Source organism: Lytechinus pictus, chromosome 3 (assembly GCF_037042905.1).
Source record: "Lytechinus pictus isolate F3 Inbred chromosome 3, Lp3.0, whole genome shotgun sequence".
Taxonomy (NCBI): Eukaryota; Metazoa; Echinodermata; class Echinoidea; order Temnopleuroida; family Toxopneustidae; genus Lytechinus; species Lytechinus pictus.
Window position 1 is genome coordinate 60829985 of NC_087247.1, and position 15301 is coordinate 60845285.

The 15301-nt window shown below is 33.0% G+C and overlaps 1 protein-coding gene across 1 annotated transcript in view; it reads right to left on the reverse strand.

The window, feature by feature from the left end:
- LOC129256865 (cubilin-like) overlaps positions 1-15301 on the reverse strand; it is a 74123-nt gene that overhangs the window by 42016 nt on the left and 16806 nt on the right. Inside the window, exons 10-26 of the mRNA XM_054895065.2 lie at positions 15179-15291; positions 14372-14606; positions 13731-13915; positions 13191-13353; positions 12414-12604; positions 11633-11792; positions 10777-10958; positions 10074-10242; positions 9187-9409; positions 8663-8793; positions 6847-7033; positions 6225-6388; positions 5559-5740; positions 5130-5286; positions 4197-4381; positions 3681-3849; positions 654-835 (exon numbers count right to left, since the gene is read on the reverse strand). Coding sequence (XP_054751040.2) covers positions 654-835; positions 3681-3849; positions 4197-4381; positions 5130-5286; positions 5559-5740; positions 6225-6388; positions 6847-7033; positions 8663-8793; positions 9187-9409; positions 10074-10242; positions 10777-10958; positions 11633-11792; positions 12414-12604; positions 13191-13353; positions 13731-13915; positions 14372-14606; positions 15179-15291 — 2978 coding nt within the window. The remainder of the gene's footprint in view (positions 1-653; positions 836-3680; positions 3850-4196; positions 4382-5129; positions 5287-5558; positions 5741-6224; positions 6389-6846; positions 7034-8662; positions 8794-9186; positions 9410-10073; positions 10243-10776; positions 10959-11632; positions 11793-12413; positions 12605-13190; positions 13354-13730; positions 13916-14371; positions 14607-15178; positions 15292-15301) is intronic.

A 15301-nucleotide genomic window follows, 5' to 3' on the forward strand; every position in this document is an offset into this window, starting at 1 on the left:
ATTCAAAATCTTACATTGTATTTGGAATAGTGTTCAAGGATCAGTAGCATGTAAATATGCCACAGGTATATCTGAAGTCAAATACAGAAATATGATTTAGATTAAAGCGCTTTGATCATATTTTTGGTAAAGCGCTATGTAAGTACCTGTTATGTATGTATGTTTTATCTTTTATTGAGAATTAATATTTTACGATTTCTATTTAGTAATATTGCTATAGAGTAAAAACATCACTGATCATCAAGATACTGAAGATCTATTAATGAATTGGAATTTGACCTTGATCCTACATCATTTTACCTAAATTAAGCCCCCCCCCCCTTTAATATCAGGTGACTTTAATAATTACATCTCGCTCATAATATTTAGAACTTTGTTAGTTCATAAAGCAATCCGCCATTAATAAAGAACTTATTTTCAAATAAACAATTTCCTTTTTATCTCTCAAGTGTGTGCAGAGATAAAGCATTCCCCCACCTCACATTATCCCATGTATTTTAAGGAGTAGTTTACATCAAAGAATGGAAATAAATATCATTTATACCAACGTAAAATACCAATGCCAGATTTAAATCATTCACCAATCTAGACTACTCACAAAAATCAGTCATTATGCAAACAATCATTAATGGACTTTAAATGAGATTGATTACCTCCAGAGAATCAAAGGTACAATCAACACTATTCTCTACATCAATGTTGTCAACTGTGAGAGTGATAGAGCTTCCTGGATCCACAGTAATTGTCCATTCACAGGTACGGGTATGGTCATAAGGATCAGGGTAGTTAGGGCTAGACAATGTACCACTGTTCCCTGTTAACTGGTCACCACAACCTGTATCAGAGATTACCTATGGTAGTTAGTGGATCCATAATACTACGATTATCCAATTACCAGTAATACTAACTAGCACATTAATGATGTGGAGCTCATCCGGCATCTCGCAACAAAATTTAACACAAATTCAATTTCAGCCCAGTTGACACTGTAGTGAATTATATTGGTGACATAAATTGAGGATATAGAATTGAAATTGATGAAGAAATGACATAGATTGAAGCATTTTTTGTGACCTATGAATAAATTTCATATAAGTTAAGCATAAATAATTTTCCCGTCAAAATTTCTTAAAGGGATGGTCCAGGCTGGAGATATTTTATCTCAATAAATAGAGTAAAATTCACAAAGCAAAATGCTGAAAAATTCATCAAAATCGGATAACAAATAACATAGTTATTGAATTTTAAAGATTTGCATTATTCCGGTGAAACAGTTCTAGGTATGTCTTTATGAATATTCATTAGGTAGGCTGATGATGTCATATCCCCACTTGTTCTTTTGTATTTTATTATATGAAGTTAGGTTTATTCAAACATTTTCTAGCAAGAACTAAAATAATTTGATTGAAAACTGATTAGTGCATTAGTTATTTATTGCCGCAACTTATTTCATCATAATGGAGACACATCATTTACACATGTATGAAATAATGAAACATTTATGATTTCATGTAATAACATAAGAAAAGGGAAAGTGGGGATGTGACATCATCAGCCCAACTAATGAATATTCATGACGATGTGCATATAACTGTTTTCACAAAATATTGATAAACTTTAAAATTCAATAACTTCGTTATTTGTGATCCGATTTTGATGAAACTTTCAGCATATTGCTCTGTGAATTTTACTCTATTTATTTAGATATAAATATTTTCAGCGTGGAACATCCCTTTAACTCTGTGTAGAATCTTGGTGAACCTCAAGTAGCTCTCAGATGGAACAAAAATAATCAAAATCAATCAACAAATAAATAAGTATTTTTTGTGAGTTTTGAAAATATATGAATAAATTAGCATATTTAATGAGTTTCAAAATTCTGTGTTGAAATTTTGTATCACCACCTCAAGTCATCATATAAAGCAAACAAAATTTAAATTGATCAACAAATGAAGAAGAATTTTTTTTTGTGATTTATGAATAAATGTTGCATAGATTAGCATAAATAATTTTCTAGACAAAATTTCAAAATTTTGTGTACAAGTTTGGTGAACCTCATGCAGCTCTACCAGATTGGAGAAAAAAAATCAAAATCGGTCAACAAATAAAGAAGAGGCATTTTCTGTGATTTATGAACAAATTTTGCATAAATTAGCATTAATAATTTTCTACTGAAAATTTCCAAATTCTGAGTAGAAGTTTGGTGAAACTCATTAAGTTCTACCAGATGGAAGAAAGAAATCAAAATCGGTCGACATTTAAAGAAGAAGCATTTTATGTGAATTTTTAAAAATATGCATAAATTAGCATATTTAATGAGTTTCAAAATTCTGTGTAGAAGTTTTGAATCCCCCACCTAATGCTATCATATAAAGCAAACAGAATTGAAATCAGACTTGAAATGACGAAGAAGAAGCATTTTGAAATTCAGTCAACAAAATAAAGAAGAGGCATTTTCTGTGATGTATGAATTTCGCATAAATTAGCATAAATAATTTTCTACTCCAAATTTAAAAATTCTATGTACTAGTTTGGTGAACCTCATGAAGCTCTACCAGATGCAAGAAAAAAAAATCAAAATCGGTCAACAAAGAAAGAAGAAGCATTTTATGTGAATTTTTAAAAATATGCATAAATTAATTTCGCATAAATTAGCATAAAAATTGTTCTAGTCAAAATTTCAAAATTCTGTGTAGAATTTTGGTGAACCTCATGAAGCTCTACCAGATGGAAGCAAAAAATTCAAAATTGGTCCACAAATAAAAAAGAAGCATTTTTTGTGAATTTTGAAAAATGCGCATAAATTAGCATATTTAATGAATTTCAAAATTCTGTGTAGAAGTTTTGAATCCCCCATCTAGTGCTATCATATAAAGCAAACAGAATTGAAATGGCGAAGAAGAAGCATTTTGAAATTGTGGACGGACGACAGACAACGGACGCCACGCCACGGCATAAGCTCATCTGGCCCTTCGGGCCGGATGAGCTAAAAAACAAAGGGTTCCAGAGGCAGAAGACATTTATTGTCCCCTTGAGGCAAAAAATGAATTGACTGATAAAATTCAAAAGAAAAAAGAAAGTATGATGCAAAGAGTCTTTATTGTTTACATATATATATATCATATACTTTCAATAAAACTGGGACACTTTGTCCAACTGTGTCTGAAGAACATAAATGTTTCTTATCTTTGATGCACCATATCTGATCAAGGCTTTAAACAATACACACATTATAAAGCAGGGTTTCATCCAACTAGGGGGTCTAAACTCCAAGGGGGGGGGGTAGAAGGACTCATGCTTTATGGTAATAACAAAAGCTATGTAATAAGTATTAGCTGACAGTAACTATACATATAATTATCATTCCAAGAAACCTTTTAATATTTCGAGTACTCAAAAGGCTGATAATTCCATGATTTGTTAGAAATAAATGGCAAATTTAGTAGCCCATAGAAGTGGAATCCAGGTCAAGGTAACTATAACATTTAGAACATATTACTGCTAGACATTTTACCTCCCATGTCAACAAAAAAGGGTACATAACTCAAATATAGCCAAGATATATATATATAATAAGTTTCATATACATAGATACATAGATAAAATAGAATAACATTATACCAACAACCATGCAGTATACATAGAATCAGAAAAAGTATAAATAGACAAAGAATCCTTACCATCAATCTCATAGTATCCCTGGAATCCAGCAGTCGCCACACTGGCATCGGAATGAAATTCTACTCTCAAGTATTGCTGTGTAGATTGGTATGTAGTACCTGGTGGTACAGGTGTACTACCACATAACCTAATAAGCTCATTATCAGTGGCTACCTGCCCATCTACAAGCTAAACAAAATCACAAAAAAATTAAAACCTATCAAAAAACTTACCAACAAAAACCTAACTCTTGCTTCTCAAGGGTACAATATATATCAAATGTGCAAACACATCTCTACATCCATCCAAATCCAAATTCAAAGTAAATATTTAATTAGGATTTAGTTTTCTCACACATTCTTCTTTCTTATTCTCAGGAATGAGGCTTTGGAAAATATTGCAAAATACACAAAAACAGCTAAATTTTTTTATGTGTGTGACTGCCCAATCAATAGCTTTATCAAGAATTTGGCAAAGCCTTGTCTTCTATATCATTCATAAAACAAATGGATTTAACAAGATCAAAGTTGACCTACCCTGACATAGTCATAAGCACATGTGCTATGTGATTCAATGTTGAGATCAGTGAATGTAAAATTGATTGTGTTTCCAACAGTAGACTGGATAATCCAAGAGCAGTCTCGGCTATGAGGGTATGGGTCAGGGTAGTTAGGAGATTCAATGTATCCAGAAACAGCTGTTAATACAACATCAGTGCAATCTACAGAACAAAATGAAATTATTAAGCACGGATTAGGAAATTTCTGCAATCTGAGAACCAACTAGCACAACTGACTTGTTTATATCATTATTAAATAAATAACAGGCAGTGTCTCAATATCAAATCAAACAATAAATTCAAACAATAACTCCCATGACAACCAAAACATGAAGTTGTGATATTTGATGGTAGTGGAACTGACAATCATAGATTGATGACTAATTCTACTAGTAAATTTCAGGTAGTTTTTTTTAATATTTAAATGTGGACACAAACAAGGATTATGATGGGAGATATGTAAAGTCCTGCTATAAAATTGGACAATAAAAGAGTTAAAATGCAATTAAATACCTCAAATTAATAGGAATCTGCTTTATTACTTTTTTTTCAAACTAACTTTCATCCCCTTCATGTTTCAAATTGGACTATGCTGTGTTCCATTCAAAAGGAAGCTATTTATTATAAGCCCTGCTTTTTTATATTTCCCCTTCCTACTTTAACTTCCTGTGTCTCAAACCTACATCTTCCTGTGTTATTAACATTGTAACATTTCTTAGGAATTCCATATTTCTTTAATAGTCTTTGTCTTATGTTATTAATGGTATATCAATACTATTTTTTTACATATGAAAAATAAGCCAAACTGATATGAACTTAAATTACATTTCATTCCCCTAATCCTAATGGCAAATGCATTAAAAAATATTCCTCTTAATGAGCATTATGAAAGCCTTTCTCCTGCTGATACCTTCTTGATAAGTAGCTGAGAATCCTCTTCCACTGACAGAGTAGTCTGATTGCCATTCAACACGCATACCATTGCCTGTAGAATGAATAGGTTCTGGGATTGTACTTCCACAGAATGTCCCAAGAATTGGACTTGAAGTATCTAAACCATCAAGGACCTGGACACAACATACACATAAATAGACAGATAAGAGCAACAGTTATAAATTACCTTCAGTTAGACAACTGTAGATCTCGATGTTCAGGACCTAATTACACAAATCTGGGCAATTGATCACAAAGTTGAACTTCTCTGATTGATTGTATTGTATTAACAAGAGCCATCATTATAATGAAATAAAAGCAGAAAGGACTTTTCCAAACAATAGATACACTAGCAAACAAATTGTTAATTATTATTTAAAGAGAAAGATTCAGTAAAATATTGTACCTTGACATAATCAAAAACACAGGAGGAGTGATCTTCAACATCAAAGTCTGAGAAGGTGAGAATGATTTGTGACCCTTGGGCTACTGACATTGTCCATACACAGAAAGCATCATGGTTATATGCATATGGGTAGCTTGGTGATGTAAAACTACCTGTAGGTGACGTTAAGGTTCCTCCACATCCTGATATAGAAAATTAAATAAGAGTAAAGCTAGTATCATATACGATTAGAAAGTATTTGAAACAAAATACACTGTAAAATCTTAATTGATTTTAATTAATATCACATTTGTTCTCTAATAATTGACCCTGCTTCATCAAGAGATATCTAATGTAGGGTTAGTGTTGTGATATTTTGATTCAGGAAGATACAAAGACTAGGTTCAGGGCTAAGGTATCGAATCAGATTTGAACTTTATTTTGCAGATTTTCCATCTGTGCATGAGTTAATTGAGCAGATGTCAATTGATCCAATAATTATCATTTTTTAATGTATTTGGATAAAATTATCTACAGCAAAACTATCAAATTAAATGGCACTTTTATCCTTGTGCAAAATTAACAAATAGACACTCAAAGCTATAATTCATTTTAAAAAAATTGTAGGAAAAAACAGTGTCCATTAGTTAATAGTTGATGATAGTAAAGATGAATTTTAGAGATCACCTGTTGCTGTAGAATCAAAGGATGCAGAAAATCCTGTGGCAGTGACTGAGGCATCAGAGTGGAAATTGATTCTCATTTGATGACTATGAGATATGAATGTTGTAGGATTAATAGATGAACCACAGTAGGTACCAACTAATGGTGAACTTTCATAACCACCATTCCTAAAAAACAAAGATACATAATAAGATAGTTATTAGAATTGATACTTTCCTCAAAGACAATGACCTTTCCCTAGTGGTTTCATATACTCTCCAGATTGAATAAATCAAATTTGTTTTTTTTAATTGATAAGAATCATATTCTGTTTTTTATGAAGTGCTTATCACATTGGAACAACGACTTTAGGGGCTTTACATATATCATTACCCTGGCCATGATGTAAATGTTGAACAAATTAAAGTCACAGGAGTGAGCTTCTTGTCTTTTCAAATGTCTATTGATTCACTCACATGCAGTCTTATTACATTTGTATTTTAATACTGGAGAAGCTGAGGTACATTTTTGTCAATGTAAATGATACAAACATCTTCACTGCATGTAAAGTACAATATAGCTCATGCTAGATGTTGAAATGTGTTGAATTTGAAATGGTAAAAGTCATGAACACTGAAATTCGTACCTGATAGTGACATAATCATACACACAACTAGAATGAGCCTCTAAGTTAAAGTCTGTAAAGTTGATAGAAACTTGATTTCCAACTGGAGCATTGATGGTCCACACACAGTCTCTATTGTTAGGGTAATTGTTGGGGTAGTTGGGACTTGAAAAGACTCCAGTATCACCAGATAAGGTTCCACCACAATCTGAATGGAACACAGAAACATATCATTTCTTCATATGTAATGTATCGAGTTATATTCTCCACTCCAAATATAAATGTTTGATATCAAAGTAAAACATATTTTTTTATTAAGCAGACAACAATTATACAACTACAATACCTGAGAAGCCTGAGGTGAGTTTTATCTAAAATGTCTAAAAATATGAAGTGACAAATAGTAACAGCGCTTCATATGGAACTATTGATTATACACGTATCTCTATCACACTACAAAAATAATACTTCAATGTTTACTTCAACTTAAAAGGCCTGGGAATCCATCTCCCCTCCACATAGCCACACAATTTTTTTTTCCTTTCGAGTCTCGCTCAACTATCGAGACCAAATTTGCAACGCCCAGATACGTGGTTATGAAATTATGCAACATTATGTAAGTGCACGTCAGACCAAAAATTTGTCAAAACTATGAATTCATGTGCCAATCCAATACAAATTGTGTTTTTAGCCATATTCATATATGTCTCATTATCTCTACTTTTACCGATAAAAATCAATTACTTTTGACTGTTTATGATCAGAATTAAGTGGGCAACAAATATCATAAAACACGTAAAAAGAAGAAACTTGAAATACAAAAAAATATAAGAGATCTAAAAAAACGTAAAGTACATAACAGGGTTTCCAGCTTTTCAAGAAAACAAAATTCCCTGTTTTTTCCCTGATGAAGTTTAAAAATTCCCTGATAATTATTTAACCCATTCCCAGTTTTGTATGTTTTGTAAGTTGTTGCAGTGAATTACATGTATTTTCAGTATAAAATTTTGTACTGCAATCAAAGAAGCTACACTAAAAAACCACTATAACCAGTCATTCAATGGATGTTGCTTTGATATGCAACAAAATATAACAAGAGTCTGACTATCTTGCTTTTGACTTATGGACCAATCAAAGTTCCCTGATTTTTCCCTGATTTGGGGTAATTTTAATCAAATTCCCTGATTTTTCACTGACTGGAAAAAAGTAAAATAATTTTCCCTGATGGGCTGGGAACCCTGACATAAAGAAAAAAGTGTGATACCGAATTTGTTACCTTTGGTTGGAATCCTACAGAGAGTTTGTGAATAGAAAATTAGCTGTTTGGGGGCTGTATTTATTTAATTAGCGCAAATTCATTATTTTACACATGAATTTGCATAACTAATTCATATAAAAAAGTCATATCATTTAAGATAAACTAACCATACAGCATTGTAGATCTCATTGCACACTACTCCTGTGCAAATTTTTATGGCGCTTGCGAGATCAGTGGCCGAGATCTATGGGGGGCGAAATCCATCCCCTCGTGAGATGGTCCAAATAACCTGACTCTATTCAGGTTAATGGTTACTTTAATGAAGAAATTGGATAAAGCTACTTTCTACCATCCATCAAATTGTCAATGCTTTCAATGAAATCCAATCATTTTGATTTGTAATCTATATTTAGGCATAGAAAGATCCATTCAGGACATGTATACAACTTACAGTGATGAAGAAATTATGTTTGATCTGAGATACAACAATGTCCATACAAATATGTCAATATCTAGTCAAGATAAAACAAGATACTTGATGACCTATGGTATATAATACATTGTGACCATGGTACTTACATGTTGATGTATTAACTGCTACATAGGAGGCAGTGAAGCCTTCAAAAGCCACTGATGAATCAGATACAAAGAGAACAGTCATCTGATTGCTGGAAGACATCATGACAGGAGGGGGTGTGGCACCACAATACCTACAAACAAATCAACATAGAGTTATAAAAAGTATTCAAGTTAGGAATAGATAGAAATGTGGAAGAGGAGATGGTATAAACTCATAGGAAATATGAGACAATGTTAGGAAAGACCAAAAGAACAAGGAAACACTATCAAACATAAAAAATAGAGCACTGAGTGAGGGAGGGAATGGTAAGAAGCTCAGGAAGAGAAGGAGAAGAGCAAGACAAATTGAAATAGCATGAGAAAGATAAGAAGATGAACAAAAAACAAATTGATCAAATGTGAGCAACATCTGTGAGTGTGAAAATATAGTATGAAGGAAGGGAAATAGCAGTATTGAACTTCATGTGAACTAAGCTGCTTAATAGAGAATCAGAAATATCTTTTTAAAATTGATAAATAATTACCTTCCAAGTAGTGTCACATTTGGGGTGACATTGTCATAGATCTCTACATAGTCATAGGCACAGCTAGAATGGCTCTCCAGGTTGAATACATTAAAAGTCAGCTCTATTATCAATCCAGGATCTACGATAATGTTGTAGTTGCAATTAGCACCATGGGGGTAGACACTACCATCAGAGGGAGAGCTAAACATTCCAGTATTATCCGTGAAGGTTCCACCACATCCTGCCAAATACAAATTGCAATTCAATAACAATCAATTGATAATTACTGTGTGGGTAGACTCTACTACCAGAGTGAAGCTGACAAGAGTTAGTATAATGGCAGAAGTTCAGCCAAGACATGCAAAGGAACAACTGCCCAGATGCTCCAAAGAAAATGTGTCCTGTTTAATTAATAATTGGTGTTATCCATGGCCCAAAATAGAAAGGATTGGTAAAACACGGGAATTTTTTCTTTTGTCTTAAATGCGGCCTCTCTCCAAATGAAATACCAACATGGATATTAAGTTTCATACCAAGGATCTAATACCATGGGTTGACACTGTAAGATACTGGTGAACAGAACTTAACACTTGAATAATAATTGCAATACATCAGAGACTGTTACAAATGAAGATATCAACTTGAAATCAACAATAATCAAGATGGTAATCCCAAACACAGTCATATATGTCAAGAATAATACAAGGTTTTACTCATACCTATATTGATATGAGTTTGAAAAGCAAATTCATAAAACTTCACAAATACACATAGATTACACAAAAGAAAAAGTAATATAAACTTCTCATTCAAATCTGCCTATGACACTGATGTTATGATTCTCATTATACTGTTTCTGCAAATATACTAAACTAAACTAAAGAATATAGCAGACAAGAAAATACCATCGTTGCCTGAGAACTCATAGTCAGCACTGAATCCAAAGTTAGCAACAGATCCATCGGTTGAGAACTTGAGATACATACTGCTTCCAGTGGTAGTAATAGGAGCTGGTATCTGATTACCACATAGAGTGGAGATCAGAGTAGCACTATCAGAGGCACCATCACGTACCTGATAAATAAACAGATTATTATCATTATTCACTTGGCAATTTCATATCAAAAATACATTGATGATACAATACTATGAATAATGAACAGATTGGAAAGAAGACTTGCTGGATATTTGTTATCTCACTTTCATTTTCATTTAAAAAACAAGCTCATATGATTTTCTAAATATTGGTTTCCATAGGTCCATTTAATAGTTCACAAAACAAAAACCAGGACAAAATTGAAATGATTGAACATCCTAAGATATTGATTTATTTTGTTGGAACTACAAAAAAAATTAAGATAAATCAAATGAGATATATTTGTCCATATTTGTGAAATTTTTTATATGAAAAACAGGCTGTAAAGAGTAATTGTTTTTTTATGGAAGTTTTTCCCATGATACTCTATAAATAACACAAAAATACAATACTCATACATATCACTACAGTTATATTCACCTTTCTCAAAGAAACTTGTGCAATTACACTCTGCAGAGTGGGTTTGGCGCATCATTAATCATATCTATTAATATAATTATTATAATTCTTACCTCAATGTAATCATACAAGCAGCTATCATGACCTTCAATATCAAAGAAAGTAAAGGTGAGAGTAACAACTTGGCCATCCGCAGCTGTGATCACATACTCACATGACTTGTCATGTGGGTAAGTATTAGGGAAGTATGGAGACAGAATGGTTCCAGGAGATTCAGTGTATAGACCCCCACAAGCTGCAAAACAAAAGTAAATCATCAATTCATTTCTGCATAAGAATTTTCTCCAATGTAAAATGACATAATAAGAAAGGATGTAAATGATAAGGCTGTAATTCATCAAGGACCAAGTGTCATTTGGCACTTTGAAATGAAGGTGAACACCCCTTTCAAAGAAATAATTATACCAATATCAACTATATTATCAATTTTCTTTAATCAATTCATGATAGTAAATGTGGTACTGAAGAGATAGTGAGATGGTATAAAACATTTGGAGGATGAACCTGAGAAGAAATCTCTCCTACCAAATGACACAGCACACAAACAAAGATATACACCGACAATGTTTCATGGAATGTGACTGAACAATTTTATTTTGTGAGGGGGGGGGACTACTCATCACACCAATTGAGAAGTTTGAATTTAACCATCTATCATGGATTACTTGGGTATAAAATGACATCATATCCATTATGATCAAACAATGGGTGATTTAATGTTCTGAAGTCCTCTAGGACCACCTCTGGAAGAGGAAGGTTTTCATTTATACCTGTACAGTATAGCACACTTGTCGCATATATTTAATCATTGTATCCTATTCAAGTGCAGAAAAATTCTGAACTATCATGGCTGGAGGTATGTAAAGAATCTGTACCACATAGATTAATGTTTACATATGATATCCTCACCAACTTCATAGGTAGCCCTAAAACCACCAGCATTGATAGATGCATCTGATTGGAAGAGGATCCACATTGTGTTTGAAGATGATGTGATCGGCCCAGGAATATCAGCAGAACGACAATAACGTCCAATGAAGGGAGAGTTCTCATTGAAACCATCACGAATCTATGAAAAAGGGAATGCATGTTGTTACTGATAGAATGAATGAAATCCAAATAATGCTTAGCAACTCTTTTGTGACTTAAATGACCATGTAAAACCTAAAATATATCACAGAGACTAATAGAAAACAATTATTATTACATGACCACATAACCTTTGACCCCTACCAACACTTAACTCAAACATCACCCATTCCTGCTGCTACTGCGACTAGGATATTTTACAATAACACATGATGTCAGTATGAATTTCCCAGATCCTTGAGGTGTTGCAGAGTTATCATGGAACTGCCATTTTGCAACTACCTCAACTACAGTAATCATACTACATACATGATGTTTATTACATCTTCATCACCAATACTGTTGCTATTATATTGCTGATATTATTGCTGCTACCACTCCATGCTCTTCCACCATCTGGGGCCCATTTCATAAAGAGTTACAACTGTTGTAACTTTGCCATTATGGCAACTACCATGGAAAAGGGGCTCAGCAGCCAATCAAAATCAAGATTGCCATGGTAGTTGTAACTCTTTATGAATCGGGCCCTAAATCTTTCACTCACCACAGCCTCCCAACATCATTACAGCTACACCACTGCCAATATATGTCTCATGCTTACCTCTACATAGTCATAAACACAGTTAGTTGACTCCTCAATGAGTAGATCAGTTATAGTCAGTGTAATGACTTCTGTTGATGGTACTTGTATAGTCCAGATACATTGTTGGTTGTGATTATAAGGGTTAGGGTAGTTAGGAGAGATAATGATACCACTATCAGCAGTTAAGGCACCTCCACAACCAGCATCAACTGTGAGGTAACGTCGGATCAAGAAATCAAACAGAAATGGTTACTATGATTGAAAATTAAAAAATTCTATGTGTACTAATCCAATATAAATTTGGTTTTAAGCTAAAATCTATAAATGTATGATTTTTTTGCTTTTATTTATCATAATCCATTATATTTATGCTATTTATGATCACAAAATTTTATCAAGAAATTACATGGAAAAAATGAAAGATTAAAAAAAAGATTTAGAGGGTCAAGTTCATATTTCTGAAGATGGAACTTAATAAAATGACAAAATAGAGTGAATACCAATTTTTAACACAATGCTAAATCTGAATTTGGAATAGTGTTTTCTTACTAAGAAGAAAGAAAAGGAAGTCTTAAAAAAAATCTTATTAAGAAATTGACTTTTTAAAAGCTTTTTTGTAACTTTATTTTCATAATGATTATACATTTCAACCATCATAAAAAAAATGCATCAACTAAATCATCATTAATTTATTACAATTGGCTGGGACAGGGATCTAATGTTGAACTGAAGAATTAAGAGAACATTAAAAAAGCTGATATTGAAGATAAAAATTATTCCTATCTACATTCTTACTTTGACTAGATGTATATGTGAGCTGGAAGCCAGTATCTGTTTCTGATGCATCGCTATGGAAACGGATGAAAGCATATGGTCCTGTCGTATCAACAGGTGGTGGTGTTTGACTGCTGCAATATGTCCCTAGCAATGGATCAGCTTCATTCAATCCATCAATGATCTAGAACATAAATCATCAATGGTCAAATGATTTGTTATATGTACACAAAATGATCTCACAGTTATATCAACAATGCAAGAAACAAAATATTCACATGTATAACAAATCTCAACAGTGGTAGAGCCTTCAAATGTAACATTTAAGATTTCACTACTTTTTTCTTAATGGAAAACCAAAACAAATGATGTTACTAAGTATCAATGCATAAATGCACCCCTAGAACAAATCCACAATATGCCATCTTGAAAAAAGTAAACCAATGTCTTTACCAAGTTTTAACATTCTACTTTACCATATTAAATCTGTTTTTATTACATTTTAAGTGAAATAGGATATTTTTTTTTTAAATGACACAATACTCTATGACAAATTTTTACCTTGAGATAATCATAGTCACATGAAGGATGGGACTCTAAATGAAGATCACCAAATGCAATGGTGATATAACGGCCTGCATCCACAGTGATAGTCCAGACACAGTCACGATTGACAGGGTAGTCACCGGGATAGCCTGGTGATTGTAGGTTGCCATGGTTATCACCAATCAATTGACCACCACATACTATAATCAAAGAAGAAGGCAATGTAGACTAAAAAGAACAATGGATATTTATTTTGTATTGTGTAAAATGTCATCCTAGATGCAGAATATATCTCATAGAAGATGTCATGATGAGAAAGAAAGAAGCTTGATGTTAAAGACTGGTTGAAAAGCGTAAGATGCTCAAAACAGTGGCGGTTTGAAATTCATTATTGCATGAATATCAGGATCTCTTTCCTCCACCCCATCCCGCAATAAAAAGGGCAAGGAGAAGAAAATTGCTTAAATTTATTATAGTAATGATGATGACCAACTTCGGGAGAAGGGGCGGGCATCCTTCAATGATGAATGTATAACTACTTCAACTCTCTGAAAATATATCACTAATATTAGAGCTCTGCTTTCCAGCAAATCATAAAACCAGACCTCCTTAACCTTCTACAGAAATATAAAATGAATATAAGAGAAGGAACTAACCTGGATCTCTGGCATTCCATAGTATTTTAAAGCCTCCACCGTTGACACTGATATCACTAAAGAACCAGATATACAGTGTATCATGAGTAGATGTAATATTAGCAGGAGCATTTGAACCACAGTACTTTCCAATGGGATTAGCCGCTGCAGATGACCCATCATTGATTTGGAGAAAATCATAATTACAATCTGGATGTTCTTCAATGTCAAATCGCTCAAAGAAGAGACTGATAACCTGAAAAAACAACAACAAACAGAGTTCTTAAAGACTTTAAAATTGATAATAATGACACATGAAGAACATCAGAGTTTATAATTTCCATGTACAAAGTGTGAAGAAGAATGTCTGTCATTCACAACACACTTTTCAATACAATTCTAAATAGCCCTTCTTGGATTATTCTGAAATAAATTATGTTCTTCAAAGCCCTAAAGATTTTAATAAGCGTTTGAGCGACAGTGAATCCTTTCATCTTTTACCACAACTTGTACTGGAACAATCTCACATTCAACCCAACATTTTTGGGTTTTTTTTTTTACTTGTTTCAAACCAAGTAGCTTATCGATCATACTCATTATGGATACAAAGGTAACAACAACACAAATATTTTTGAAAGGGTATTTCAAGTGAATCCCCTAACAGTGCAATGAAGTGTGACAAAGATGAATAAAAAAGCTCATTTGAATTGAGACAGACGGCTCTGATAAGAAATTATTGATTTTTTTTTCCTCAATGGTGTATATTTTTTAAACCAGTTCAGGAACTTTTCAGACAAACCTCAAATGCTGTTTATCATTAATATTTACCTTGTCATCATTAGTATCGATAACCCAGGCACAGCTAACTCCATGAGGGTATGCCTGCCCTTCTCCAGGAAATTCAAAGGAACCAGAAAGACCAGTGAGGTAAGCTCCGCATGCTGTAAAACC